The 26,276-nt window shown below is 54.9% G+C and overlaps 3 protein-coding genes across 3 annotated transcripts; all 3 read left to right on the forward strand.

Annotated features, from left to right (window-relative positions):
- Positions 1–939: 939 nt before the first annotated feature.
- Positions 940–1,719, forward strand: LMJF_36_0710 (conserved hypothetical protein; the record flags this gene model as incomplete). The annotated part of the gene is made up of 1 exon (XM_001686591.1): positions 940–1,719. One exon carries the CDS (start codon positions 940–942, stop codon positions 1,717–1,719), a length of 780 nt encoding a protein of 259 aa, XP_001686643.1.
- Positions 1,720–4,288: 2,569 nt separating this feature from the next.
- LMJF_36_0720 (putative mitogen-activated protein kinase) lies at positions 4,289–5,584 on the forward strand (the record flags this gene model as incomplete). The annotated part of the gene is made up of 1 exon (XM_001686592.1): positions 4,289–5,584. The coding sequence occupies one exon, from the start codon at positions 4,289–4,291 to the stop codon at positions 5,582–5,584; it is 1,296 nt and encodes a 431-aa protein (XP_001686644.1).
- An 8,958-nt stretch (positions 5,585–14,542) lies between these two features.
- LMJF_36_0730 (conserved hypothetical protein) lies at positions 14,543–16,207 on the forward strand (the record flags this gene model as incomplete). The annotated part of the gene is made up of 1 exon (XM_001686593.1): positions 14,543–16,207. One exon carries the CDS (start codon positions 14,543–14,545, stop codon positions 16,205–16,207), a length of 1,665 nt encoding a protein of 554 aa, XP_001686645.1.
- Between the last annotated feature and the right edge of the window lie 10,069 nt (positions 16,208–26,276).

A 26,276-nucleotide genomic window follows, 5' to 3' on the forward strand; every position in this document is an offset into this window, starting at 1 on the left:
GGCTTCCATCCTCCTCCTGCTCCACTGCCGCACTGTGTGGCTCTTTCAGTGCCTCCTGTTTCACCGCTCTTCCTGCACCGTAGTGTCTATATTTATTTCTTACCAGGTTGCCCCCGCCAAGCAGTGCTCTTCTTTTTTTTTCTCTCTCCTAATTGCCCGTTCTCGAGACAAACCACACCACACACACACACACACACACACACACACACGCAAACGAAAAGCAGCAGCAGCTCTCGTCGTTGCTTGCTCTGTTTTTCTTTCTTATCGCGACAAGGGCCACTGTGCGAGCCCCTGTCCTTTGCCGCGCAGCCTTCACCTCCCCTAACCTCTCCCCCTCTTTCCCTCCCTTCTTCGCTCTCTCCACACCTCCACAGCTGTCTCGTTGCATCCCTCTGTGTGTGTCTGCGTGCGCCTCTGCCTCTTCGCTTGTAAGGCAACAACTTTTATGAGAGCCTTTTTTTTCGTTCCCTTGCCTTTCGTTCTCCGTACCGTGTTGGGTTCCGTCCTCTCGTTTCCCCGTTCGTCGTTGTCCATGCGCGTCGCGCTGGCTTTGCCTGGGTAGTCGACACCCCTCCCCTGTTGTTCTCAGCATTCTCCGTCTTTTGTATTTGTCGTCCCCATTGAGCTTTCGACGTTTCCCTTGCCTTTTCCCTCTCCCCGCTACACCGTCGCATGGTGCGGTTTATGTACGCCCCGCCACAGCGCAAGCACACAGAAGCACGTACACACGGGGCCACAGGGTTATAACACGAGTAGCGGCGGCAACCAAAACGTCTACAGCCGTTACTGTTGATGCCCGTGTTCTTCTCGTCGACGTTCTCGTTTTCGGCTCCTCCTCGTCTCTTCTGACTGGGCGCTTCTCCTTTTGTTTCTTCGAGGGGGAGGCTCAGCCTGTGCACCGAGCAACCACCACTGCCGCTTCCCTTTGCAAGGTCAGTCATGGGCACTGATAAGGTCATGTCCGAAAAGCTCGTCTTGGAGAAGACGAAGGTGAAGTCGTTGAGCGATGTGCAGCGGCTTGACATGTGGGGTGAGGGGCTCACCGACATCTCACTCGTAGCGAAACTTCCCCGGCTCGAAGTGCTCGCCCTCGCAGCGAACAACGTGTCCTCGCTGAAGGCGTTGCAAGGGTGCGAACTGCTGCAGGAGTTGTATCTGCGCAAGAACAAGGTGGCGAATCTTCGCGAGGTGACTGCCTTGCGGGTGCTGCCGACGCTTAGCGTGCTGTGGCTGCGTGACAATCCATGTGCGCAGCACCCGTACTACCGCGAATTCGTGTTGCACTGCTGCCCGGGACTGCGACAGCTGGACGGGGTCGAGGTCACCGCAGATGAGCGTAAGGCAGCGGCAAAGCGCTTGACAACCAAGACGCTGGACGAAATTCTCGGCAGGTCTGCATGTGCGGACGCAGCCTCGTCTCCCCGACCCAAGAAGAGCTCTGGCGCCGGCAGCAGTCCTGCAAAGGCGACGGACGTCACGCCGTCAAGCACGCCCGGCGGCGTCTCTGACAGCACTGCCACGATTGAGGAGCGGAACGCCAGCAGCAGGTCGGTCCTATTCACCACTGTTGCTGCCCAGCGCGCGATGCTGCTGTCCATTGTGTCGCTGCTGTCGGAGTTGACCGTGGAGTCGTTGGAGCTGCTGCAGCGCGAAGTGCAAGAGCGCGTTGAGAAACAGAAGGAAAAGCTCACCAAGTACGTACAGGAGAATTCGCAGTAGCTGCCTGATGATGAACGGAGTACCCTGCCCCCATGTCTCGACGCGGCCTTGTTGACTTTCCGCTCTTTCTTCTGTATAATAAGCGCGTGCCCCTCTCTCCGTCCCTTTCTCACTCACGCACGCTGTTCTGCTGCGCGGGCACATTGCACACTCACTTGCTGTTTTTCGTCGCTGTTCTCCTTTTCTGGGGGCGTTCAGCGTCATGATGTTCCCTTTTTCTCCGTGTCGTCATCTCGATCGTGGCGCATCGGAGACACTTTTCTTTTCTTTGGAAAGCGGAACTTCTCCGCCATCCTGTTGGCTTGTTGGTGATTCATCGAAACATGACACGGTGGACAGAAGGTGCTGCACTGCGTCGTATGCTGAAGACCCAGCGCACCCCCAATGTATGTGTGGGGACGCCAGACAAGCCCCTTGATCCCGGCCAACGCCGAACTACCGTTGGTGGTGCCAGGGTCAAGCACCAGTGTCGTGGGGCATTCACAGTGATGAATCGCTAGGGATGCCGGCGGTCAGGACCTGGATTGGCAGTGCGTCGGGGCGACAGGCAACAGTGCACACGTCCGAGCCATCCACATGATAGGCGAGGCGTTACTGTGACTGGAACGTATCCCACTGTCCCCCCTCTCACTGCCTGCTCATGAGAGGGTGGGGGGCCTGAGTGTCACCGCGAGGGGGATGCACCAGGTGGCGGCCGGCATGATGGGAGAAGCGGCCGTGAGCCGACCTGCGAGGCGGGCATGTGGGTACGGTGTGAGGCAGGGTCTGTGGTCGGATTAGTGAGTCGTCTCATTGCTTTACCGCGTGTCTAGCGCTGCTTTGCGCCACGCGGATGGGGCTGGTGACGGGGCCGGGCATAGAGTGGCGCTTGACTCATGTCGTGTGGTATAACGGGTTCGGTGAAGCGGAAAAAAAGGGCGCCAGCACTACGGCCACATGTTTGGGTGTGCGTCTCTCTTCTTTGCATGCACTAGTGTGATACGTGTGTGTGTTTGTGTGGCGCACTTTTTCCCTTCTTTTGATTTCGTCGGCCCTTTTTTTCCGCAGTGGATGCTGGACATCGCCGAGGCTCAACCTCCCCCACACTCCCTACCGCACACACGAAAAATGAGGTGGAAACACGACACACCGACAAAAAAAAGCGAGAAGAGCCCCCGCTCCTCGGACACTCGGTTGCACTTGTTCCCACTCAGCGAGTGAGACGGATATCGAGCCTTCTAGCGAGCTCATCCTTGGCACGAACCACGCCTTTCAACCCCCTTTTCTCTGAGGGTAAGGCGCAACATACAACAGTGCACCTGGCCACCACTGCATCTACAAACGGTGCTCACGCGGCGCCGGTAGTTGTCGGTTCTCTCCCCGTCAAGCACACTCGCTAACTTTCACACAGCGACACATCTACGCTCCCCCTGTCATCCAAAATTATCTGCTCGACTTTGCGCTCTTCAATCTATTTCTTTTCGTTGGATACTCCCTCTTGCCTCACTTTCCCCTCTGCTCCCGGTCTGGCACACACGCACATGCCAACGACCCAGCCTTTTTATCTCCCCCACCCATTCGGCTCCCTTTTCTTCTCCACGCTGTCATTCTGCGCGTGTGAACGTCACACACTTGCACACACGCATTCGTCGTCGTTCACCGCGCGTCACCGTCAGCAGCCGAGAAGGTAGTAACCGCCCCCTTCGCTCCTGACGGAAGAAAAGATACGGAAAACAAACACACAGACAATAAAGCAAGAAGCCGCAAACACAAGCAAATCCCTCTCCCCCGCGACCATCCACAATTTTCATATATCACCTACAGTTTCTTTACGCGCTTGTCGTTGCTCAGATTCCCCAAACATCATCGACACACGTGCCGTTGTCTCTGCTGCTACTTCTCCCCTCTCTCTTCTTACACAAACTCTCCCCTTTTCTCGCTACGCCTTACCGTCCTTCCCACCACCCCCGTTCTCATACCTGCTATCTTGCACTGCACCTTGCGCGCTTCGAGGTTCTCTCTGCTTCTCTCCCTGTCGCGACGTCATCAATCTCTTCGTGTCCGCCGGTGTTTCATCCTCGATCTCTCTTTGCTGCTGTGTCTGTGTGCGTCTGTGCGTGTGTGTCTGTGTGTGTGCGTTCACTTTTTCGATTTTTCTTTCACCCGTTTTTGTTTTTGTGGTGTTTCCTATTGTGTTTTTTCGCTGCTTTGTATTTCCTTCTCTCCCGGGCTTGATGCTTTAGAGGAGAACGTTACGAAGACTAGCCTCAGTGTTTACATCCTTGTATGCTATATATCCACGCCACCCCATCTCTTTGTTTGCCCCATCGTTGCCCTTGACAGCCACGCAGTCTACGCACACATACACACCGCCACCCGCTCCTCTTGTGTCGTACATGTGAGTGTGAGGCTGGTTAGTTTTTCACTTAAGAAGCCTTTTCATCATTTTTTCTTCTTGAGCCCCTCCTTGGGCTTCTCTCATCACCACAACTGTTCTGCTGAAGTCCTATCGGCTCTGTGCGCGTGTCTTGCTCCCCCCCTCTCACGTTGTCCTCCGTGTATCTTAGGCATTTGCATTCACGGCGCCACGATGTCGGCGGAAATTGAGTCGCATATTCTGAAGAAGTATGAGATTCAAGCACAGCTAGGACAGGGTGCCTACGGCATCGTTTGGCGCGCCCTGGAGCGCAAACACAACCGCGTCGTTGCACTCAAGAAAATTTACGACGCCTTCCAAAACTCGACCGATGCGCAGCGCACCTTCCGCGAGATCATGTTTCTGCACCGGCTGCACCACCCGAACATCATCAAACTGCTGCACGTCCATCGTGCCTTCAACGATCGCGACATATACCTGGTCTTCGAATACATGGAGACCGACCTGCACGTGGTGATTAGGGCAAACATCTTGGAGGAAATCCACAAACAGTTCATCATCTACCAGCTGCTCAAGACGATGAAGTACCTGCATTCTGCTGAGATTCTTCATCGTGACATGAAACCAAGCAATCTGCTGGTAAACAGCGACTGCACAATGAAGGTGGCTGACTTCGGTCTCGCGCGCTCTATCCTGTCCCTTGAGGGCGAGCAGGCGTCACGGCCGGTGCTAACGGACTACATTGCGACACGGTGGTACCGCCCGCCGGAGATTTTGCTCGGTTCGACACGATACACCAAGGGCGTAGATATGTGGTCGGTGGGCTGCATTCTTGCGGAGTTGATGCTGGGAAAGCCCATCTTTCCCGGCCGCTCCACCACGAACCAGTTGGAGCTGATCTGCAGCGTGACGGGCATGCCCTCCGCGGCGGATGTGGCGGCGACCAACTCGCAGTTTGCTCACGCGATGCTTCGCGACATCCACTGCGCGCATCGACGCACGTTCGCTGAGCTGCTGCCGAGCGCTTCTGCCGATGCGCTGGACCTGATCGAGCGCTTTATGCGTTTCAACCCGAACCGTCGTATATCTGCCGCCGAGGCCCTGGAGCACCCGTACGTCGCTGCCTTTCACCGTCCTGACGAGGAAGCGGTGGCACCGGAACCCATCACCGTCTCTCTTCCCGACAGCCAGCGTTTGCCCTTGGCCAAGTACAGGGACGCCATCTACGAGCAAATTGCCGCACTGCGCCGTAGCTCCACGTCCGCCGATCAACGGCAGCGCGCGGAGCGACAGACCGCCGGCAGCACCGCTAGCCGCAAGACGTCCGTCAGCAGCACCGCCGCACGGGCGGCTCCCCAGCGCAGTGCTGTGAAGCCCACCTCGACTAGTGCGGTCAGCGAAGCATCATCTTCGAAGGCGTACGCCCGTCCCGCCTTCCGCTCGGCAACGTCTGCCGCCTCTGGTCTGGAAAGTAGACCCGTCGCGCGTGAGGCAGCGGTGCGCAAGTGACCGTCACCGCTGCGCCTCTGCTCTTTCGCCTTGAATGATAGAAGCCGTGCACCCCTTTCGTGTGTGGGAGTCGCCTTTTGAATGAGCGAAGTCTGAGGACTGGGCATGTGTGTGTAGATGCGTGTTTGTCTGTGTGTATGTGTGCTCACCGATACTTGAGCCTCGTCTCGGAGGGTCCCGCTCTTTGGCGGTGAGGCTCAACAGGTATGGGCAAACGAGGGGAGGACACGATTCGAGCGATTCCTTGCTCGTGTGTGAGGGGAGAGAGGTACACGCTGCGATTGGCTTCCTGCTCCCTGTCTGTAAGCGGCGGACAAAGACACGGCGGTGCCTTCTTATCGCAAAAAAAACCCGTATCTTCTGAGCTGCTCTCTCTCTCTCTCTCTGTGACTGCCTGTCTCTGTTTTTTTTTTCTTCCTCCGTTACTGCTCCTTTGACGTTGCGATAGGACACTAACGTGCTCTGCATCTCGTTGACCGCAATGCCCCAGGACAATGCTGCTTTTCTCTACGTGCTGCGTCTGCTAAACACGCTCGTAATCCCCTTCTCCCCACGTCTTCCACTTCTGCCGTCTCCTCGCCTCAACGCTGATCCTCTTCCTCTCTGTTTGCGCACCTAACTTTGTTTTCTTGTCATCTTCGTTGGATTGTTCTCGATTTTCGAGTTTGAATGCCCTGTTTTCATTCTGGTTGAAATGGTGTCTGGTAGTCTTCGTTATCCCTTGGTGGGTGCGAGCGAGGAGGGGCAGGGAGGAGATGGCTTCATTCCGCGATTGCAAGGTCACTGCAGTAATCCAATAGGAATCACAATTCTCACCAGGGCCCTCTTCAGCACCATTTACTTGTCTTTGCGTGTGGCGATGTACCGTCCCCTCTCTTGCCCTTTCTTTGCTTTTTTTGCGTTTAACGAGCGGCACAAGCGACCTGCATGCTGTCACGTTTGTACCGCTCTTCATTTCTAACTCTCCAAGTGTGTGTGTGTGTGGGGGGGGAGTTGTTACGGTCGCTCTCTTTGTGCTGCGTCATGCCGCTGTCCGTTTCGCCATTCTTGCACGCCCCCCCCCCTCTTCCTCCTACCCCCTACCCCCCCCCCCCAAAAAAAAAAAAGAGTTACACAATCCGCAAGATACGCTCACCCTCTCTCCCGCCCCCTTTGCGATTCTATTTTCTCTCTACCTGCAGCACCTTCTTTTTCTTTTTACTTTTCGAATATGCTTTTCGTTGTGGCGTTGTGCGCCTTCCTCTCATGTTGTTTTCTCCTTGTTAATGAGCTGGAGTTTCTTACATCTGTGTGCGTGCTGCTTTCCCTCGTCCGCCTTCTCCCTTCGCTTTGGCGTTTTCGGTCTTGTGTGTGTGTGTGTGTGCGTGTGCGTGTGCTGGTCTGTCAGTGTCTGTGTGCATTAGCGCGTGACGGGATCCCTCTGACTTGTGTTTTTTGCTGATATGCGTTCGCAACCGCCCCCGGTGCACACCGCTATTATACCGTGGACGCGTCGTGATGGTTCCCATTTTCTTGTGTGAGTGCAACTTTTTGTTCGCTGTTGTACACAAACTCTTTCCGCCAGTGTCTGTCGCCCGCTTTTGCTTTGGGGCTATCATTGGTCCGTTGTCGTTGCTGTCGTTTTCTGTGAGATGGGAAGAGGGGGGGGTGGCTGCTGTGTGCTTAACCTTCTTTGGTCCGCCTGTCTTCCTGTATACGGGTATGTGTTCGTGCATGTATGTGTGTCTATTGGTGACGCCTCTACTCCGTGGATTAGCTGTCGCGTGCTTTACTTTCTTCATTCTGCGCTTCGAACGTGCCGTCTACCGTGCATCTCTTTGTGGCACTGCTGAGCAACGCGGATCTTTCATGCGTTTGCGGCAGATCCGCCATGCCGTCATGGTGCCCTTGCCCTCGTTTCCGCTGTGCTTTTTTCTTTTATTTGGTCGACTATCCTTTTCGTCCAACACAAAAAAAATGCACACGAATACATGCGCGACGTTCTTTGTGCGTGTCTGTGTCTGCGACCATGCTGCCGTCGTTTTCGTCGTGCTCATTTTACGGCTCGCTATATCATGTGCTCGCCAGCGTAACTTATTGCTCTTTTCCTTTCGTGATCTGCAATGTAGGGAGGGGCGCTGTGCACGGGCGGAAGAGACGGTGCAAGCGCGCGTACGCTGTTTTCGTGGCGAACCTCTTCTCTTTCAAGACAGGAGGCTTAGCGGCACATGCGACTGGGTGGTGTTGTTGACAGGACGTGCTGTGGAGATTTGAGGTGGGTGGCTGGAAGGGGAAGAGCAGAGAGGGTTGAGTTTTCATATCTGCGTGCGTTCTCCGCGTGCTCTGCCGCCCCGCCTGCTCCCTCACCCGTTTCTTACGCACCTGACAATCCACCACTTCCCCACAAGTTTTTTTCGCATGCTGGTCAGTCTCTTTCCTGTCTTCGCATGGTCACCACTACCTTCGCCAATGTGTATTCACGCGTACCCTCCTACCTCTCTCGTTACGGCTGCTGCTTGTCCTCGCTCTGCGCTTATGCCAAAGACGTGCTTTCAGTCGTGAGCCTTGCTACCCCTTGCTTTTCTCATTGCTCCTGTTACTCCTGCATTTTTTCATGTGTGCTCTTCCTTGCTCGTCTTCGCTTGGCAGCCGATCCGCGTTGCGCTGCACCTAGGTCGCTGTCGTTCATCCGTGCTCTTGCCTTGTGCCGCCACTGCCACCCCTTGCTCCCCGATTTATCCATGGCCTGCTTCCTCCTTTATGCCCCTCTTCGCTCTCGATAGGGGCTGGCGAGAGTATGTGCGTGCGGTGCACCTCGTGGGCGCAGGTGCGTCTTTAAACTTGCGTGCTGGTGCTCACTCCGGCGAACTGCGCTGCGAACTGCTCGATGCGAAACGAGCCTCCTTCCAGCCAAAGACGCCACGACAACCGACAGTTTCCATGCGACCTTTAAACGGCATCGAAGCAGCAGTACGATTAGCCCCGAAAAGAAAAGCGAAAAATTGTGTAGAAAGATGCTCTGGTCGTGTCACGCTGCTTGCGTTGCCTCCGTCTCGTTGATGAGGAGCAGTGAGGAGCGGGTGGCGAGTGTACAGCACTTTGGAGGGGCGCGAGTGGAGGGAACCGACACGCCATGCAACCTCAGTGCCCTGGTCCTTTTACCCCTCTGCTTTATCTGTTCTAAGGACGCCGGGCACCTCCCCGCGGTATGGCAGGACCCAGTGCCCACACTCTCTGTGGAGCCCGTGAGCCTGCAGCCTGCCCGTGAGGGTACGGAGGCGGCCTCTTGGTGTCGGCGGACAAGGTGTGGGGTGGCGCTGTGCCGAAGACACCTGCGGCTATGATGCGGGTTGGACGAGGCCACAGCGTGTGGTGTCTGCGATGCAACCAGTGTGCGCGCGCCGCTGGCCCGTCGCGTGCGCCTGCGATTTGAGTACGTCCTTGGTCGTTGCGAGTGGGGGCACAGCGGCACGGTGGACGGGCTTGCGAGGTCGGCCGTGCCAGAGGAGTGGGCGCCGGCTGCACGGGTTGCGGATTTGGTCACTGCTCTGAGGCGCCAGGCCGACATCCCCCGCAGCCGCGGTACGCGACGCGACGCGCTGCGACAAGAGCACGTTGGCGGCCGCTGCCCCACCCCAGAGGAGCAAGGATGCTGCGCTTGCGGGACGGCAGGGGACAATCCTGGCGCGGCTGCGCGCGGGCGCCTGTCCTTGGTGCGGATTCCTGCAGCGGCGGGCGGGCTGCAGCGGCAGGGAGGAGCGCCGATGGCGTGCTGGCTAACTGCTCCGCTGGCGGTGTGGTACCGCCCGCCCGCCTGCTTTTGGTATGAGGGCGTGCGACCCGGCGCTGTGCCCGGTGTGCCACGCGCGGCTCCGCGGCGCGCTGTGGGCTGGAGGCAGACCGCATTTCCGGCCGTGATGGAGCACGCGATGGTGCGGCTGCGCACGTCTCACTTGCGCTGCATGGGCTTCCCCCGTCGGGTGTCTGCGGCTGTTCCCTGTGCCCCTTCAGGGCGGCCGGGCGGAAGCTCCTTGTGCGCTGGCGCGTGATTGTCCGCGTGCCCGTTGCACTTGCCCCCCCCCCCCCCGCTCCTGTGACGTGCGTGCGGATCGAGGAGGAGGTGGAGCGCCCCTGCCGGCACAGACTCGTAGCCGCGCCCGCGCCTGTCGCAGCACATGCGTGGCCGAGTCGCGCCGACACGCCCCCTCGCACGGCATCGACGGGAAATGGCCGATGAGGGCGGCGAGCCCCCACCCCCTCCCCCAGTGGATGCGTGCGAGGTGTGCGGCCTCTCCTCCATCCGGCGGGGCGGGTGCCGGAGGCACGACGAGAGCGCCGCGAATGGCGCTGTCGAGCCCTCCCGACTGCGGTGTGAAGGGCGCTGACACCACCTTGTGGGATGCCGCGGCTGGAAGCGACTGAGAGGGCGCAGCATGTGGGGCACCGGTAGAGCACAGGGTCCCAGAGGGCCCTGGCCCGAGGCTGGCCAACCTCCTCCTCGGGCCCACGCGGCACGCACCCGGGCCAGACCCTGCTGCCCGCGTGGATCAGGGCGTGCGGTCCGCCGAGGCGCGCGTGGTGCAGCACGTATGCGAAGGAAGGGACGAGGAAGGATAGGGGGAGCTCGCTTAGACGCGTGGCCCCGATCCGGCGGCAGGACGCTGCGTCCTCGAGGACCCGGATGTGGCCGCGGCGCCACAGGGGGTGCGTGCGCTGCGGTTGGATGCGCATAGTTTGCCTGACTCGGGTGCGTTAGAAGAACGTGTTGAGATCTAATCGTGTTGTTGTTGTTGACGACGTTGGTCTTTTCTCGCATCTGTTCGCCTCAGTTGTCTTACTGCTAGTGTGTGTGTACGGTGTTACTTTTTTTATCACTGGGCGTCGTGAGCGCGGGTGAGTTTGTCATGCGGGGTGACAGCGACATTGGCGTGTTGCTGCTGCGGAGCGGCGCAACCTATTTTTCTTCATCTCTGTTTCGTCTTTTTCTTCGGTGTCTGTGGCGTTTTTTTTTTAAAGTGCTGTATATCACATTTTGTTGTGTGGTTGCCGTGTGGCGAGAAGGTACTGATGAAATGTTTGCGTGGACCTACACACGTTCTTGTTTCTCGCCTCCTTTTTTTTGTTGTTGTTTGCTTTGTGCTCTCTGCATGCGTTCACGCTTTTTTTTTCGCGTGGTGCATTTCACGACATTGTTTCTCTTCTCTTGTATTTGTAGTCGTGTTTCTTTCCAGGTTGTTCGACAAGGTCTTGTTGTTGCCCAACTCGCGTGTATCTGTGTGTGTGTGTGTGTGTGTGTGTGTTGCTACTCTTCTTCCATTACCTTTCGTTTGCGCTTTCAAGTCATTTTCCGTCTCCGTTAAGGCGTGCCTATCTTCACCAACCCAACTCTTTCACCCAATCGTTGCCTCCACCGTTTGGTGCTGCTGTACTCGTACGCGTGTGAACTTGACCATGTTCGTGATGTCTGTTGCTCCCCGTCTTGTGGATCCCTCCTTCTTGTGTGATTCCTGCCACGATGCCCCGGCCTGTTTCACACGAGCCACGGAGATTAGGGCAGGGAGAGGGGGCGGCCCGGCGTCGTCCGCCAGTCATCTCGTCTGTCTTTTTGTGTGTTCGCTGTTTTCTCTTCTGTTTTTTTTTTATTGTATCATACCTTCTCCCCACATGGCTTGCCTCGTGCCACCGTTCCCTCGTCAAGATTCAGTTAATGCCCCCCCCCCCTCCGCCTCCTTCCCTCCCTCCAGCCTTTTGCTCTATCGTTGTTGTTCTGCTAGCGAGGCAGGGTTCGATTCCCGCAGTAGAAAAGCGAAACAACAACAACAACAAGGTCGCACACGGAAGCGAAAAGAAAGCATTCAGAAGGGAGGGGGGCTGTCGAGAACGCAGCAACCCTCTCGACTTCAAGCGCAGAGGCAGCAGAGAGAAAAAAGAGTGTGTGCGCGCGCGAGGCGGTGTGTGCCGCCTTGTAAGCACTACTCCCGACCCCTCCAACTGCAATTTCTCTCTCGGCGATGCTCACGTGTCGTGATGGCTGCATTTTTCACAGCCACGAAGACGTCAAAGTGCGATTCGCAGCAGCTTTGCTGCCCCCCCTTCCCTACCACTGCATCCTCTGCCGAGTTGGGATGCGCAAACGATGCCACGACAGGCCATCGGCTCGGAGAAAACAGAGAGGTGTTCGACGGGGAATGGGGCGTCGCTCTGAAGGGCACCTACGGGCGACCTCCCACCGGTTCCTCTTTTGCCTGACCCTCTAATGTGCTCCCTTCCTCCTCCGCTTTCTTCTGCCATGTTTGCTCTACGTCCCGCCGCTTTTTTTTTGTTGTTGTTTGCTGTCTCCCTTTTCTCCGTTTTAATCGCTTCTCCGCATATGAACACTGACGCAACGCTCTTGATGTTCTTCTCCATTGATCTGCTGTGCTGATGCAGCTCGATCTCTCTCTCGCCCCGCCTCAACCCTCTCTGTCACCTGTCGTGAACACCACACAAAACCGATGAGCATCCACACACACACACACGCACACACACACGCTCACACTCTCGTTAAACTGGAAGCGGGACAAAAACGTTAGTACACTGCCACTTTTCTCTGTTACAGCTATCATCCTTGCTATTCACGATTGCTTCCCCTCTTTTGCCTATCTCGGTGTTTCTCCTTGGGGTTTTTCTTCTTCTTCTCCCCTCTCGCTAACGCCTTGGCGCATCTATCTGCGACCCCACGCACCTGTATCCACACCCTCACCCACCCCCCGTTCAAGGAGGCACTCGTCACTTGTCTCCCACGTTTGGCTGTTGCTGTTGTTGTTTAGGGACTGCGTTGTGTGTCGCTTTTTTTCCTTCTCTCGTTCGTGCGTCGTACGTTGAGCGAGAGTGGATCAAGTAGATACCACAAAGAAAAATAAAGGGGAATACACCCAACAAAAGGAGGTGGAGCAAGCTTTTTTCTTTGGCGGCCACTCAACTTTCACTTCGTTCACCTGCAGACCTGCACGCTCCCCACCCCTCATCGACAGCATCGGAGCGTTTCGCGTCCTCCTGCACGAAACGCATACACACACACGCGTACACACAAAGTCCCAGATATATTTCACCTGCTTTCCTTTTCCCGCTTTCTTTTCGTTCGTCGCCTCCCCACCTTGGCGCTAGCTCTCTGCTTTTTTTTTTGTTTGTCTCAGGTCGGTCGGAGCGCGGTGCCTGGAATTGCTTTGCACAGAAACAAACGTGCGAAACAGCAGCAGAGAGCAGCTGTCAATTTGCCAGCGTTACGGCCCTCCCCTTCCCACTTCTCTCTCGGCCCTGCACCCATCCGCGCATCTCACCAGCACCTGCTCACACTCAACATTTGTTGTTCTCTCGATCGGTTTACCCAGCTACTTGGAAAGGTTCTCCTCACTCTCTACCAGCCATCGACCCATCACGGGGCAAAAAAGAAGCGGTCGTGGCGACACGGAACAAAAAACGAAAGTCCTCCTCCTCCTCCCTCCCCTCAAAAGAGGAGCGCGTTCGCTTCTTTTTTCTTTTGTGTGTTTACAACACTCTCCCCCCCCCTACGTCGGCTGCTTGTGTTTTGTGGTGCCTGCAGCTGCTTGAGATTTCTTCGCGCAAGCGTACAGAGAAGGGACGAGCCACTCGTTCGGTCTTTTAGGAGACCGAAAGGGACGTTGTCGATCCTGCGCACAGTAAGAGGGCGCACTTGGTAAGTCGTGTAGACTCACTGCTTACCGTGCCTCTCCTTCCTCCCTCTTGCTCTGCCCCCTTTCTCAAGCCCACGACAGCAGCAGCAAGGAGAGAGCGACAACAAAAGCCCCCCCCAAAAAAAAAACAAAAAAGCAAAAGAGGAAAACGAATTTGAAAAAAAGAGGGCGTTTTATACACACAAAAGAAACCCTCTTCGTTTCGTTCTTTCTCCCTCTTTCGCTCTCGCTCTCCCTCTCCTGTTCGAGCTCCGTTTCTCTTCGTGCCGTCATCCCTTCCTCCCCCTCCCTTCCTTTCCTTTTGCTCACCTCATCTGAGAATCAGCCTAACTCGGTTCCCGGCTTACTTTGAGTCATTTTCTTCTGTTGTTTGCCGTCCGGCGATCATGCGTTGACGTTTTTCGCTTGTCTCCCTGCAGCGTAACACTCCCTTTGTTCGTTCAGTCTCCTAGTGGCTTCGCCTGTTGCCACACTCTCTTCTACTCGGTGCTACTGAGGTTTTTTTTTGCTTTCGAGTCTTGCCGTGGTTTTTGCTTTCTGACTCTCCACTTCGTTCCGCCCGACTCTCTATATCTTCCTCTCTGTCTCCCACCACATTTCGTTTCTCTCTTTCTTCCCCCTTCTCCCGGAGCGTGCTTATATCTCTATACAGCGTTGAGCCCCTCTCTCTGTTGGTCTTCATTTTGTCAGTGTTTGCCGTTTACCTGGTTCATTTCTCTCTCCCGTTTTCCTTTTTTTACTGTGTGGCGTTTTTTTTTTGCGTGCTGCGGTCTCTCTTCTGTTTTGTTTCACCTGCACCTACGCGCACTCTCCACTCTCAGCGCTTTATCGGTTCTCGAGTTGTCTCCCTTTCTTTGCCTCTCCCTAGCTTTTTTTGTTCTCTTTTGCGTTGCCACGGCCATCCTCATCTTGTCGAAGATCGTTCTCCGATCAAGACCCCTCCACTGCGCATAGAGTTCTACGCTCCGAGTGAGACGCTAACACAGGCTAGTGTTTTCTTTCCTTTCTAGCCGTTGTTGTCGTCGCTTCATTGCTGCCCTGTCGAGCATCCCTTTGACTTCCCCCTCCCTCCCCCCATTGTGGCTTCTTCTTCCTTCTGGGCTTCTGCAGGTCCGCCGCCGCGCCGCTGGCCTGAGGTTTGCCAAACGGAGAATCTCTACCGGTGCCGCTTCCGTTTCGTTTTTTTTTCCTCTTGTGCGCTTGTTGTTGGGCGGAGCGTGTGCGTGCGTGTGTGTGTGTGTGTGTGATCTCCGTGGCACCTCTTCTTTTCTTTGTCCCCCTGTGCATGGGTGTCTTGCTCTTTCCTCCCGGCCACGGTTTTCGCCTTTTTGTTCATTTTTCGCGTTTATCATTTTTCGTTTGTATTTTTCTTCGCCTCTGCTGCTCTCTCTTGCCCTCTCTGGCGCTTCAAACCATGCCCAGCGGGAACACGCAGCACCGCAACTGGAGCTCTTCCAACTCGGGGGAGGTCGGATCGCGTCAGAGTCCCGCATCCACCTCGGAAGGCCGCCGCAGCCCCAATGGGCGTCGCTCCTACCAAGAGCGCATCACGACGGTGCGCTTTATCCAGCCATCGACGGGCGAGACGATGTGCACGAAACTGAACCGCGTGCAGCGAACCAAGACGAAGCCCGAGAACGACGCGGAGCTGTGCGAGAGTTTTCTCAAAGGCCACTGTGATTCTGGCAACGGGTGCCAGTACGTTCACGTGCCAAAACAGTACCTGTGGCGCCTGCTGAGCCCCCATGTGGACCCCAAGACGCTCTTCTATTACCCTGGCTTCAACGTACGCTGCTACACCCCTGACATGAACGTGTACTACGACATCCCTAGCGAGTTTATCTACCAAACGAAAGGAAGTGACCGCTACGTGGAGCTCTTCAACGACAACGGCGACAACTTCAAGGACAAGTGCCGTCTGTGCCCAAACCTGCAGTCGCACGGCATCTGCGACAACAACGAGCAGTGCGACGACATCCACTGTGCCGTGGCAGACCTCGATCAGTTTCCGCACATTGCCACCCACCGCGCCACCAAGGAGGCTGTTGCCCGCTATGAGCACATGCCACCGGAGCTCATCGTGCGAGTCTACCAGCCCAACACACCAGGCGACGGCATGGACTTCAACGGCGACGACGTTCTTCGAACAGCAGGCGCCACACAGTACGAGGACGCTTACAAGCAGACCGGCGGCATTCCAGCACTGAAGATGCAGCATTGCGCCCACTTCCAAACGAAGAAGCTGTGCCGCATGGGCGACGGCTGCCGCTTCCTGCATGTCGTCTCCGTTGCGCTAGCCAGCCCCTCGCCAGACGAGGAGGCGTCGATGCGCTCGTCGCCGGCCCCAGCAACGATAACGGCGTCTGCCACCAGTGCACCTAACGCGGCCACCCCCACCCCCACCGCGGCGAAGATGCACACAGCAACGACGATGACAGCGACCGTAACTGCAGGTCGCCAGCTGCGCGAGGAGGACGTTGCGATGAACGCAGCAGCTGAGATGGCGGCGATCGCGATGGCCGCCGGAGAGCCGCGATACATTGGCTCTCACCTGGACAACACCGTGCCACAGGTTTCGAGGAACGGACGCCCCCACACGTACGGCACGCAGGCAGTAGTGCCGCAACAGCTGCAGCCACATCAGCAGCTGCAGCCGTATCAGTCGCAGCAGCAACCGAGCTCCATCTATCCCTACGGTCCAGTGTCGATGGGAGCTGTGAAAGAGCGCGTCTCGCCGGTGCAGTACCGCTCCAGCGGACGTCTATCGCCTATTAAAGTAGTCGTGACGCCGGGCCAAATGGAGGGGGCGCCAGCGCAGCGCCTTTCGCCGGTGTCTCTGCCGAGCGGTGGCTCATCTGGGACACCCACACAGCAGCCCCATAGTCGCACTTCGCCGCTGCGCCGCAACAACCCTTACTCACTCTCGCCCTCTTCCACAAGCCTTAACTGAGCAGCATCAGCGGCGCATCACTACCGTCCTCGCAATCCAGCACACCCTCCTCCCTTACACCTGTATCATTACACTGACTGCCATTGCACTCGCCGGAGTGCTCATCGCCTGACGACGTGTGCGGCGTTGGCAACCTCCTTGGTACCCCCTCACTTCTTCTAGCACCAGCAGCACACACGCACACACACGTTTACGTCGACACAGTTTTGTCGACGCGCATGGCCAGACCTGCTTCCTTCCTTCTTATTTGTCGACTTGGCTCTTTTTCTTGCCTTACCCTCTTCCTTGCCCTTCCTGAACCTTTCCAGTCCCCCTCCCCCTCCCCTCCTCGTCGTCGTCGTTTTCCCAATCACTTTCCCTCCGTTTCTTATAAACATGGACCCCTCTTGCACGACCTCTTTTTTTCTGTCTTCCCCTTTCGCTCGCTTCCCTCATTTCTCTTTTCCCGTGTTGCTTTTTGTTTTTTTTTGTTTGTTTGTTTTGCCTGTTGTTGCATGGAGAGCGACACAATGTCGCCTAGTCTTCCCCCCTCCCCCCCTCCCTTTTCCCTTCATTCTGTTCTCGTCGCTTTTCTTTCCATGGTCCTCTTCTGTGCTCCCCAACGAGCCCGTGCCGACTCGACGAGGGGATAACGAGAGAGAATTGCCTTTATCATCTGCGTACTTCCCTGATGTCTTGGCAAGGGGGTCTACAAGCGTGGTCGTGCTACCTGCAAGCGCGCTGGGTGATGCTCTTGTGCCTTACGTGTGTCTTGCTTGGGGTTTAATTTTTTTTTTTTGCTTCTGCGCGTATGAGGCGTGCATGCCTGCCCGGATATGCTGCGCGCTTGTCGTGCACAACTGCCTTTGTCGCTTCTCCGTGCGCTGGTACGATACCTTCCTACCCCAACGAAAGGGAGAAAAAAGAGCAGCAGAAAAAGAAGTGCGTGAGGAACTCATAGACAAGCAACGAAAAACAAGTAAGCGGAAAGATGTCGGTGATTTGTCAGATCGTCTCACTGTGTCTTACCCCCATCTGCGTGTTTTCATTTTCATTCTTGAGTGATGTACTCTCGGTGCCGTGGTTTACTTTCAAAATACGTTTGGCACACTGTTTCTTTTTCCTGTTGGCGTCTTCATGGTTTGTACCCCTCCTTTTTTTTCCAAGCCTCTGCGACCGCTGTGCATGTGTAGCTCGACTCCTGCTTGTTACGTTCTACGCCCTTTCCGGTTCCCTTTTGTTATCTCTTGGGCTGTGAAGGAAGTGAATGAAACAACCAGGAAAATGAAGAAGAAGAGATGTAATCATAAGAAGAGACCAAGACGCGAGTAGTTGCACACGTGCTCTCCCTTTTTCAGGCTCAACTCCCTTCAAACAAACTCACGGTCGCACACGCCCACACGCATCCTCGTATAGTGTGCTGGAAAACATATCTTCCAACTTTCTTCTCTCCCGCACACATCGATTGCAGTGTGTCTGTAGAGCGAGTAGGTACCTGTTTCCTCTGAGTATATATATATATATATATATATATAACGTTCTTGACACTTATCGTGCTACGCTGTTGACTGCATCGAATTCTCTACGCGCCAGTTTGTACGTGTGTGTGTTTGTGCGTGCATGTCTCTTTATGCGTGTGCACTTCGCATTATGGAATTGCCCCTCCTTTTTTTTTCGTTTTCACCCTATGCGTTTCTTTCTTTCCCCTCTTCCCCCGCTCGCCTTCCCCTCTTCCACGCTTCGCTTTTTTTTTTCGTCCCTTGTGTTGTTTTTTGACGTTTGCCTCTCTTCCTCTCTCTCTCTCTCTTCATCTCGATTAAACACACACCAATTGATGTAAACTAGAATCACTCTGCGCGCGTCTCTTCACCTGTTTGTGTTTGTGTGTGTGTGTGTGTGTGTGTGTGTGTGTGTGTGTGTCTTTCTCTTCTCTGTTGCTTTCCTACCCTCGACCGCTTTTTCTTTGCATTTTCTTGTCTTCGTTATACTTCTCCCTCCTACAAACGCGGAGTTGTGCTATCGCGCAGCACCACAGAAATACGTCTCGACTTCAAAAATGTTTTTGTTGTGTGCTTTCCTTCCCGTACTTCTCTTTGTCTATTGTTTTCTCTACACCCTTCTTTCTTGTTAACGCTTCTCTTTTCCTTTTTCTGCGCATGTGTGCGTGTGTGCTGTGTCCGGTTCTCTCTCTGTTTTGTTGGTTCTTTTCCTTTTCTTTTTGATCATTTTCACTTGATCCGAGTCCATCGGGGAGGCTGCCTACATGTTTTTATACACTCGTGTTCGCGACATCCACCCATCCATTCATTCACCACGAATACTATGCTTTTTTTCCTGCTCTCTTCAGTTCCGAGATCTCTTTTCACGTTACTTTTTTTCGTCGCTTCGCCCTCCTCCTCTTCCGCTCGACTTTGCGTGTGCACGCGTGGAGCTGGGACACCGGTGCTGTTCTCTCTCTCTCTCTCTGTCGCTCTCTCGCTGGCCCTGCGTTCTCCTCTCGTCGGTTTTTTGTGTGGGCCTTTTGTCTTTTGCTTTTTGTATGCAGCTGCTCGTCTTCTTCCATCCAACCTCGTCCCCGAATGTCCCCCTCCCCCTGGCTCGTCTTTCTCTCTCTTTCCCTTAGTCGCCACCAGGTGCCCTGCTCACTTTCCTTTGTGTCTTCTACAGAGACTTGCTGCATGCATTCTCCGCGGGATGAGCGGCGGCATGCACACGCCAAATGAAGAGTGAAAATGTACTCCAGGCGATGGTGGTGTGGCTGTGTGAGAGAAAGAGAGATTGGGGGGCGGGGAGGAGGAGGAGCGGGGACAGAAGTTTTAGAAGCTGTGCATGAATGGAAAATATACACGCAGTGTGTTATTGTTGTTATTGCGCGTCTTTCACTCCTTTCGTTTATCTTTTTGCGTTGTTTTTCGAGTCTCTTTGTTGTGTGCATGGGGGTTTCTCGGCGTTGTTCTCGTGCTGTGGTTAACCCTCCCACCAATTTTATTGATTCCGTTGCTGACCGTTCATGATTTCCGCTTCTCTCACTCGCTCGCTACATTCACGTTATCTGCTCTTAGTGCGCGTTCTTTGTTGGTGTCTGCGCGCATGAGGGCTCTTCGTCTCGTGCTTTCCCTTGATTTCTTTCCTCAAGCTAGCGCATGTGATCTCTCTCCACTTCTGATGGCTTCCCCCGCTTTATCTCATCACATTGAATTTTCTCTTCTTGTTCTTCCTGACTGTGAGGTGATTTGCTGTGTTGATTTTGATGCGGAGATTTCTCCGGGCCCTTCTTGTACTGCTCCGCAAGAACTCTCCATCTCGCATAATCATGTGTGCTTCTTTTTTCTCGAAAGTCTTGTTTTGTGTTCAGGGAGGTCTACATCCTTTCACACACACACACACACACACACACGTTTCACGGTCCCTCCCTCCCTGAGCTGGCCCCACGCAGATATGCGCTCCTGTGCGCTTCCAAAGAGAGAAAGAGGCTGTTATCATCGCTCATAATTACCTACGTAGCTGCAAAGCAGCGCGGAGCTCGCTGGTAAGGGGAGATGCACGGCACCACTTCACGCCGTGGCACTCTGGTCGTACATGTGTGAAGGCGGATTGCGAGAGGCAGCCGGGTTAACACAGAACGAGTCAAGAGGAAATCGAGGCGGTGACGGGGAAAGGCTTCAAGGACGGCTAGCGTGAAGGGCTCACGCGCGCTTCGCCTCTAGCTCTTTTCACTCATTTCCTGGTGTCTTCTATCCACTTCTATCCTTCTTCTGCTTCCGCCGTTTTCCCTTCGTCGCCTGTCGCCGGGGATGTCGCTCTTCTCCCCCTGACCCTCTCATCCTCCGCTTTGCCAACTTCCTCTCGTGCTGATGGCTCTTCGCCATATCGGTCTGAATGTGATCGTTGCCGCTCAGCGGCCAGCATGATGAAGCGGAGAGGCAAGGACGTGCGCCAATGGTGGCAGCAATCAACTCTGTGGTTGTTGTGGTGGTGTGTGTATGTGTGTGCGTGCGTATGTCTAGGCTAGATGCACGCGCATCTGGGAGGCGTGCATGCGAAGGTATGTGCGACGCCTGTTGGACCATTCCCAGCCCTGTTTGCCTTCTCTTTTCTACGTAGTGTGTTTTCTCCATATTCGCTTCAAAACGCCATTGTTTTACTCTTCACCCCTGCTGTTTCTCTCTCCCCTGTCTATTGCACCGCGTGCGTTGCCTCGTAGCCTCTCACGGCCTTTTACCATTTTTTTCTTATGCTTGCCTCACGTAGATCGGGATGTGTGTGTGTGTGTGTGTGTCTCCTGTCTCGTCAGATGTCCCAGTCGATGCTTTTCGTTTTTTTTTCCATTTTGATCTTTTGATCGGTTGGTGTTTCTCACGTATATGTCGTCCTCCAATTTACCCACTTCCCCTCCTTGTCTCCGTGGCTGCTCTCTCTCGCGGACGCTGATGTCTACTGAGTTAGCGAGCGAGTCGCCTGGTGAAGGGGAGGGTGTGGCCTTCCGCGCACGTTGCATTCCCGCGTATTCTCCTTTCTGGTGCCGTTCTCCCCCCTTCTCGGATTTCGCTCCCTTTTTCCTCTTTACTGCGTCACTCTGCCTTTGCTTTGTTTTTTTTTTGTTGTTGTTTCGTTTGATTTTCATTGTTTTTGTTATCTTTTTTTTACACGTGGCGCGCTGCACCGGCTTCTAGCCCTCGGCTCCCCCTCTGCTTTTGGGATGTGTGCCATCGCACCTTTCCCTCACACCCGCCCACCCACCAAAGGTGCTGTGGGATGTCAATGGCTCCATCGCATCCAACGAAAGGTGGAGGGGGATGTCGGGCAAGGGCCAAACCATGTAGCGAGAGAAAAGGCCGGAGAATCGGCACCGATGAGAGAAAGGGAATGACTAGCATCCACACACACACACACACACACACACACACACACACACACACGCACACGCAAAGAAAAACAGGAATGCAATCCTCTTTGGCTTGCGCTCCAAGCCTCATACGTGCGTAGGTGTGCTCGGAAGAGGGCAAGGGCAGGCCTGCAGACTCGTGGAAGAGAAGAAAGCAAGTGAAATATAAAGCGAAGTGCGCCTCGGTTTCCTCTTCCTTCTTCGTGATCTTTTTCGGTGACTGGAATGGGTAGAAAAAGAGAAGCGACAGTCCTGAACGAAAAAGAGGAAGGATAATGCCTTTTTGTGTGCTTCTCCTCTTCTCGCTGTGATTGCTCTGCTACCTCCTTTCACGCGTCCATACCGGTGCACCTTCTCGTCTCCTTCACTCATTCCCATTCTGCTGATACGTTCTCTGTAAACACTCTTTCTTTTCCGGCCCTCTCCCCTGTTGCCGGCCTCCGTTGTAGCTCCCTCTGGTGCTGATGCGGGGGCACATTCAAATTCGTCATAATTCCTGCAGCAACATGTTTGAACGCCTTGCTGGTGCGCTGTTGTTTGGTTTCCACACCTTCGCTCCTCACTCGCCCTCTCACGGTGCCCCTAGGTCTCGTTGTTGTTGTGCCTTATCCGTCACCCCCGCCCCTCTTCTTCCTTTCCCTCTTTTCCAGGTTTTTCGTTTCCGTTTCTCTTTTCTTTTGCTTTTTTTTTCTACCTCGTTAGCTCGGCTTTGGGATGCTTTCTTTTTATCGTAGATGCTCTTCTTGATGTTGCACGTGATTTTCTTTCGTTGTAGCCCCTTGCTCTGTGTCTGCGGTGCCTGCGTGCTCCTCCTCCCGTCCTCCTTTTCGTTTTTGTCCTGCTTTGCGTAGTTTCGCCCTTGCTCCTTTGTGTTCAGCCATTTGTGTATGTATCTGCGCGTTTCCTTTTTTTTTTTGTTGTTGTTTCCTTCCTCGCTTGCTGTGTGCACGTGTGTCTGTTACTGCCGTTTTTCTTCTCTGCCCTCTCTCCTGTAGTGTGCGTGCTTGTTTTTGTCTGTTTGGTCGGCTCTAGCCGTCATTGTGTTTTTCCCTTTTGCGTTTCGTTTCGTCCCTTCCTTCCCCCCGTCTTTCCGCTGTGTGTGTGTGTGTGTGTGTGTGTGTGTGTGTCTGTGTGTGTGTGCGTGTCGGTCAAGAGTACGCGTTCCTTCTCTTTTCTGCCTCTTTTTTCTTTGTTATTCACTGGTTTGGTTTGTACCGTTAACTCCAAAGGCGAAGAAAAACAGACTTGTTTATGTTTCGTGCGGTGTGGCAGTGGTGTGCCGTGCTGTTTTCGATTCGCTCCCTTCTTCACACCCCCTCTCTGCTGTTCTCTTCTGCGTCTTTATTGTTCTTCCGCCTTTCCATTTTATCTGCTGACCCCCATCCCTCCCTCTCTTCTTACCGGCTCACTCGCACATGTTTATCAAGCCACTTTGATGTGCTGGCTCGCCCCCCTCCCCACCCCACCCTACCACCCACATCTCCACTTTTTTTCTCCTTCATTTGCCTCTTGGTCACCTCCCTTGCTTTTCTTTCACGTTTCGCTCTACTTCTCTCTCTCACGTGCTAAGGATTGCTCTCTCTCTCTCTCTGGGTGCGTCTTCTATTTTGTCTTCCGTGTATTTTGCGTGTGTGTGCTTTCACATGTAGCCGTGTCCACCCTCATATATATATATATATATATATATATATATATCGTTTACGCTGCCTGTGCTACTCAGGCCCTCTAGCTACAAGGCGTGTCTACTCACGTGTGCCATTTGGCTTCGGTGGTATGGTAGACGGAGGAGCGGTAGGAGAGTTCACGACGGCGCTGCTGCGGAGAGGGAGAAGGCGAGTCTTTTTTCCCCCTTGTCGTACTTGGCGTCTCTACGTGTGTAACTGTGTGCGCGTGTGTTTGTGTGCGTTTTTTTTCCGTGTCTTTCGTTGCTCCTCTCTCTTATGCTCACTTGCTTTTTCTTGCATGCTCTCGCCATCATCGTCGGCCCTCTTCTCCTATCTTTTTTTTTTTTGGCTCTCTTCGTTGCCGCCATGCCACGCGCCTGTGGTTGACAACGCCGCCCTCCCCCATCCTCGCCACGTTCGAACACCGTTCTCCCTCTATGTGTGTGTGTGTGGTGCCCGTGCGCGACGTACGCGCGCCTACTCCTTTGTGTTCTTTTACCGCTTTTTTGCTTCTCGTTACCTTCTTCCGTGGGCTAGAGTCGGTGCGTTCGGCTTTCATTCGGAGTGTTCGTTGAGGCCAGCACCTACTTCACGGCGTGTGTGATCAGGCAATCTAAAACGGCTGTGCTTTCGAGACGTTGAGCAAGAAGACAGGCACGTGGAGGATTCTACGAGGAAAGCGAAAGAGCTGCTATGTTCTATTCAGCGAGAACACACGACCGGCGCATCTAACTCAGAACACTGAGGAGCGTCGTGCAATGATGAGGATCCCGAAAGAAAAAGCAGGCAAAAAAAGGGCAAGCTTAGAGAGGCACACAAAGCGGAAATTGCGATGAGGGTGTCGATGCCGGGGTCAACTCTGTTTTGTTTTCGATATTTCAGCTGCCTCCTCTGACTTTGATTCTTCTATTGTTCTCTGTCTCCTACTCCGCCCCCGAACCTTGCTGCTTGCGAATTGCTTCCCGCCCACTTTCTGTCTTTTTCCGCTATCCAGCTCCATATCGTTCCGCCCCCACGCGCGCTCTGCGGTGCAGTTTGGACTCTCTACGTGTGTGTATGTGGTGGCGCCCCTGCAATACGAGAAGGATGCTGGGGAGGGGAGCAGCGCAGGAGAACATCGTCTGTGCAGACGGTGGCAGCGGGCAAATGCCCCGAGCGCGAGTCGCTAGGGTCGCGGCGGTGGGTGAGTCGAAGGGTAGGGCATGAGGGGTGAAGTCGTGGTGGGGGACGGCACTCAAGGAAAAGCGAAATGATGCACACTGCGTAAGCGTTTTCTCTTCACGGGAGCGAAAAAAAAAAAACAAAAAACATGCCTTCAATGGGAAAGCGGGGGCGGCTCGGGTGCTCGACTCACTCCCCTTTTCTACCTGCTTCTGCTTTGAGACCTCCATCAAGAGCGTTCCGTCGTGCCTGCTCACGTGAGGAGGACAACTACATAAAGCCAGTGCCCCAAGTTCTTCTTTGCGGGACATGAACTGCGTCGTGTTTTCCTTTGTTTCGTTGCTGTTTTTTCATGTTATCTTTACGCTGCGGCAGCGTTGATTCGCTGACCATGATGGGAGCCGTGTCAGCAGCGTTACGGCAGAAGCATCTCCTCGTCCTCCCAGCGCCATCGCCGTTCTCCATCTCTGCGGAACAGAGAGCGCATAACACAGACACAAACCGACCGGCACACATTTGCGCGTGGTCTAAAACAAGAGGAAAGACAAAGATGGTGTAATACTTGCACAGGTCTACGCTGATTCCTTTTTCCTTTGGTTGCCTGTGGTGTTGTTGCGATTCTCTTTTTGCAACCATTGCTTTCCAAGTTTTTCGTTTTTGATGTGTGCTCACCTCTTCAACCTCGTGCACCTCCGTGACTCATCACCAGCACCACCACGATCACCACGCATTCTTTGCTCGCCCCTTTCTATACTCTCCACTTTGCCTTCGTTTTCTCGGCCAACTGCACCCCCACCCACGGTGGCTCTCCTCACCCTGGATTATAGCGAAAGGCAAGCCACTAAGGCTGAACGAACCAAACGAAGAAAACCCACCCAACAAAAAAAAACGGAGAAGGCGTGTGCTTGCCCGGTTGTGTCTGTGTGTGCTTGCGCGCCAGTTTCTGGGCGTGTTTCTCGACTGTCTTTCGAAGCGTTCGCATTTTTTCGTCTTTATTCCTCGTTGTTGTGTGACGTGTGCTCATCTGCGAATCCCCATTTGATTGCATGCTTTCATGTGCGAGTGTGTGCATGCACTTTGTGCACATCTTGCGTTTTTTTTTTGATTGCTATTATCGCGTATGCGCCCCTTCCTCCTCCCCTCCCTTTCTCTCTCACTTCCATGCCGCCTGCTCGTTGTCGACTCCCTCGATCTTTTCTGTCTTGTTCTTTCGACTCTGTGCCCTCCCCCTACCCCCTCCTGCGGCCTATCCTTCTCGTGCCTTGACTCATCACTCTTTTCCAGCGACCGCTGTGTCCCACCCGCTTTCTGGGTGTGAATGGTTGTCGGTAGACGGCCGCGTCCCCAACATCGCCACCCACGATACGAAAAAAAAAACTCTGACGCAGCTTTGGAAACGAGCGTGTGTACCCGAAGAGCGTACAAGAGCACGGGTGGACTGTAGAGGTTCTCGACCTTGTTTGATGGCTTTTGTGTGCCTTGAGAGGCGAACCTCCGCAGTGAGTCGAATGGCATCAAGCGCGTTTTCTTTTTTTCAGATGCGCCGCTGGATGCCAAACTGCTGCACTCAGGTGCGTTCCATTAAGGGGGAGGAGGAGCGAGCATGAGACCAGTAGAAGCCACATACACACATGTCCGTGCAAGGCGCCCCTTTCTTCTCCAGAGCCGGCCGACAGGGAGAGAGAGAGACGGCGATCCTCCAACATCAAGGGCATGAGAGGCACCGTGGTCAATACCCGCACACTCTACTGAATTTTTTCTCTTTTTTACGCTTTGCTTTTACCGCTTCTCCTCTGCTGTTTTCGCTTTTTGTTTGCTCGTTATCTTTTCTAAGGACGCCGGGCACCTCCCCGCGGTATGGCAGGACCCAGTGCCCACACTCTCTGTGGAGCCCGTGAGCCTGCAGCCTGCCCGTGAGGGTACGGAGGCGGCCTCTTGGTGTCGGCGGACAAGGTGTGGGGTGGCGCTGTGCCGAAAACACCTGCGGCTATGATGCGGGTTGGACGAGGCCACAGCGTGTGGTGTCTGCGATGCAACCAGTGTGCGCGCGCCGCTGGCCCGTCGCGTGCGCCTGCGATTTGAGTACGTCCTTGGTCGTTGCGAGTGGGGGCACAGCGGCACGGTGGACGGGCTTGTGAGGTCGGCCGTGCCAGAGGAGTGGGTGCCGGCTGCACGGGTTGCGGATTTGGTCACTGCTCTGAGGCGCCAGGCCGACATCCCCCGCAGCCGCGGTACGCGACGCGACGCGCTGCGACAAGAGCACGTTGGCGGCCGCTGCCCCACCCCAGAGGAGCAAGGATGCTGCGCTTGCGGGACGGCAGGGGACAATCCTGGCGCGGCTGCGCGCGGGCGCCTGTCCTTGGTGCGGATTCCTGCAGCG

Source organism: Leishmania major, chromosome 36, assembly GCF_000002725.2.
Source record: "Leishmania major strain Friedlin complete genome, chromosome 36".
In the NCBI taxonomy this organism is placed as follows: Eukaryota; Euglenozoa; class Kinetoplastea; order Trypanosomatida; family Trypanosomatidae; genus Leishmania; species Leishmania major.